General features: G+C 39.8%; 1 protein-coding gene across 1 annotated transcript in view; it reads left to right on the top strand.

Moving 5' to 3' along the window:
* The window catches only part of IMPG1 (interphotoreceptor matrix proteoglycan 1), a 171,555-nt gene extending 168,708 nt beyond the window's left edge, over window positions 1–2,847 (top strand). Inside the window, exon 12 of the mRNA XM_007953258.1 lies at window positions 2,625–2,847. Within this exon, the coding sequence (XP_007951449.1) occupies window positions 2,625–2,847 (223 nt within the window). The remainder of the gene's footprint in view (window positions 1–2,624) is intronic.
* The last annotated feature ends 326 nt before the right edge of the window (window positions 2,848–3,173 follow it).

Raw genomic sequence — 3,173 nt, 5'->3', positions numbered from 1 at the left:
TAGAACATTTCCTTAAATATATTCTATGATACCATTTATAAAGGAGCTCTGGTAGCATAGTGGCTAAGGCACTTGACTGTTAACCAGAAGACTGGTGGTTCAAACCCACCAGGCACTCCTCGGAAGGAAGATGGGGCAATCTACTTCCGTGGTGATACTGCCTCAGAAACCCAAGGAGGGGTCACTATGAGTCGAGGCCTACTTGACGGCACATAACAACAACAACAACACCATTTATAATGATTGCATTGTAGTTGATTCTGTAGATGTGTTATCATGTATAATCAACCCTCCACTTCTATTCATTGAGGTTTTGAGATGTTTCTTAGAAGGAGGAAAAGAAGATGTAATTGGCTTTCTAGCCATGAACCAGACTTTAGGGTATAGGAGTCCTCGTCAATATACAGGGAACATGAAGGTTTCTAATTCTGCTAGGTCCCGTGACAACCAGATAAGGCCTGCATTATGAACTTTGCCCTCAGAAGGCTTAGACTGAGCCTTTCCCTGATCCAGACTCAGGGAATGATGCCACTTTTTTCCAACTGTGACCAACCAATCACACACACCTGAAATTTTCCTCAGCGCTGATGCCCTCAGACTCATGTCGTGATCAGATCACTTGGTTTTCTTTGTTTGTTTTTACTGTTCTCTTGTTCATTCCAGTGACCACAGCTTCTGATTTCCTGCCAGGGGGACTTGTAGCCACCTACTTCTTGACTCAGTCAACTAGAAACAAGAGAGATTTAGCTTCTTACTTGCTATTCCTTTAAAGTAGTAGCAATTCTAAAATAATTATCCCATAGTGGTTAATACGAAATGTACTGGAGTCAAGACAAATTGTGAATAAATTTCTGGCTCAGAAATTTACTCATCAAGTGGCCTTGGACAAATGACTTAACCTCTCTAAACCTCAGTTTCCTCATTGGATAATGAGACTGATAGAGTCTAACCCACTGGATTACTAAAAGGGGTATAGGAAATGATGTTTATAAAAGCATATTTACAAAGCATATAAAGGACACAGTATCCATTCAGGTAAGTAAGGATGATAATGATAGCAATTTCATCCAAATTAACCCCAGTGAAAATCCCAATAGGATTCTTTATGGAATTTGACATTCTACAGTTGAATTCTACAGTTTCTCCAGAAATGAAAATGTAGGGAATTTATATGTAACAAGCATTTCAAACCTGTAGGAAACATCTGGACTAGTCAACAGTGGTTGAAGTACAATTGGCTTTCCATTTAGAAAAAAGTAAAATTTGTTTCTAACCACACGTAAGTCAATTCTACATCAAAGATCCAAACCTAAAACCAAAAGTATATAAGTACAAGAAAAAAATATTTTTCAAATATTTCTATAATCTTAGGTTTAAAAAAAAAAAAAAACACTCTCTAATTAAGACACCACCCCCAAAAGCCATTAACAAGAAGAGTTCTGTAGGAAAATATACCTTAAACAAAACAGAGATGCAATAATGTGGAAGAAAAATATTTACAACATATATTATAGACAAGGGATAAACATCAATAATAGCACTTTCACATCAGTAAAAAGACAAATGTCTTAATATTAAAATGAGCAAAGAGATGCAATCCATACTCATGTGAAGGTACAATTCATGGAAGAAATCCAAATGGCCAATAAAACATAGGAGAAGATTCTCCATCTCACTATAATCACGGTAATCTAAAAACAATGAGGTATCTCTTGTTGCTCATGAAGTTGGCAAAAGAAGGCAAATAATATCCAGTGTAAGTAACTAAGTAAAACTAGGTCTGTCAAGGATTTTTTTCAGGAGTAATTTGTCAATGTCTGCCCAAATTTTAAATTTGACGCAGCTGTTTGACTTTTAGACAACTAGCCTCATAAAAATAATTGCACCTGTGCACTATGGTATGTGTAGAAAAACTTCACTGCATCATTGCTTAGAATCTTAAAACAGTTGTAGAGCCCATCAACAGGGGAATAAACGATCCATAGTGAATTCACATATCACTTGTGTAATTTAAAAGGAAGGAAAGAAAGAAGGGTGTGAGGGAGGGAGGGAGGAAAAAAGGAAAGAAGGAAGAGAGGGAGGGAAAGGAGGGCCAATAGTCTAGACCCTGATAAGAAGATTGTTGCCTGTGGCAGTTGTGAGCAGAATGCATTCTGTTTTTATTTCAGTCAGCCCTATCTGCTCTTTCAGATGGCTATGTATTTGTAAAAAGGAGTTCTGGTGGCACAGTGCCTAAGGCATTTGACTGCTAACTAGAAGGTTGGCCGTTCAAACCCACCAGCCACTCTGCAGAAGGAAGACTGGGCAATCTACTTCCGTAAAGATTTACCACCTCAGAAATCCAAAGGGGGTCACTATGAGCTGGAATTGACTCAATGGCAGTGGGTTTGCTTACATTTGTAAAGGAGCCCTGGTAGTTCAGTGGTTAAGCACTTGGCTGCTAGCCAAAAGGTCAGTGGTTCAAACTCACCAGCTGGAGAGAAAGATGAGGCAATCTGCTTCCACGAAGATTTACAGTCTTAGAAATACTATGGGGCAGTTCCACTCTGTGCTATAGGGTTACTATGAGTCAAAATCAACTCAACAGCAGTGGGTTATTTTGGTGGGCACATTTGTAATTTTAGGTTTTCAGAAGTGAGATCAATAAAGCCTGTCATTAGGAGATCTGGAAATGAACAGCTCTTCCGAAGTTTTGCTATGCTCCACTTCCTCCACCTGTGCCTGCTTCTCACAGCTAATGCTGCCTTGAGGAGTCCTGGGCAGGAATATCTGATGTTCCTCAGACCAATTCAACAAGCATTTTTGAGCACTCATATACCAGTTACCGTGTTAGATGCCGAGCAGTAGGAGGGAAGGAAGAGCGGGAGAGAACAATATTCCATTTCTTTTCAGAAGATGAACAAAATGCTCACCCTACCCTAACTTTGCTCTTCCCAACTCCTTGTTTAAAGATTCTTTAAAAACTGTTAAGTAGTAAACTCTAATATCCTTAGCCCAAGCACAAACCCAGCCACCCCCATGAGTTACTTCAGACAGACTCTCAGAGGAGAAGAAACCAGAGCCTAGCCAAGCTCTGAGAGTCCCTCCTGGACCACCATCCTCCTGGGTCCCGATGACCTGCTCCTCCTCTCATCAGTTATCTCAGTTCCTCAAGAAGTGCCATCACTTAGGTG

This window comes from Orycteropus afer, unplaced genomic scaffold, assembly GCF_000298275.1.
Source record: "Orycteropus afer afer isolate SDZICR_OR568_19922 unplaced genomic scaffold, OryAfe1.0 scaffold00380, whole genome shotgun sequence".
Classification (NCBI taxonomy): Eukaryota; Metazoa; Chordata; class Mammalia; order Tubulidentata; family Orycteropodidae; genus Orycteropus; species Orycteropus afer.
Note: the sequence above shows the minus strand (reverse complement) of the source record. Positions and strands in the feature narration are given on the sequence as shown.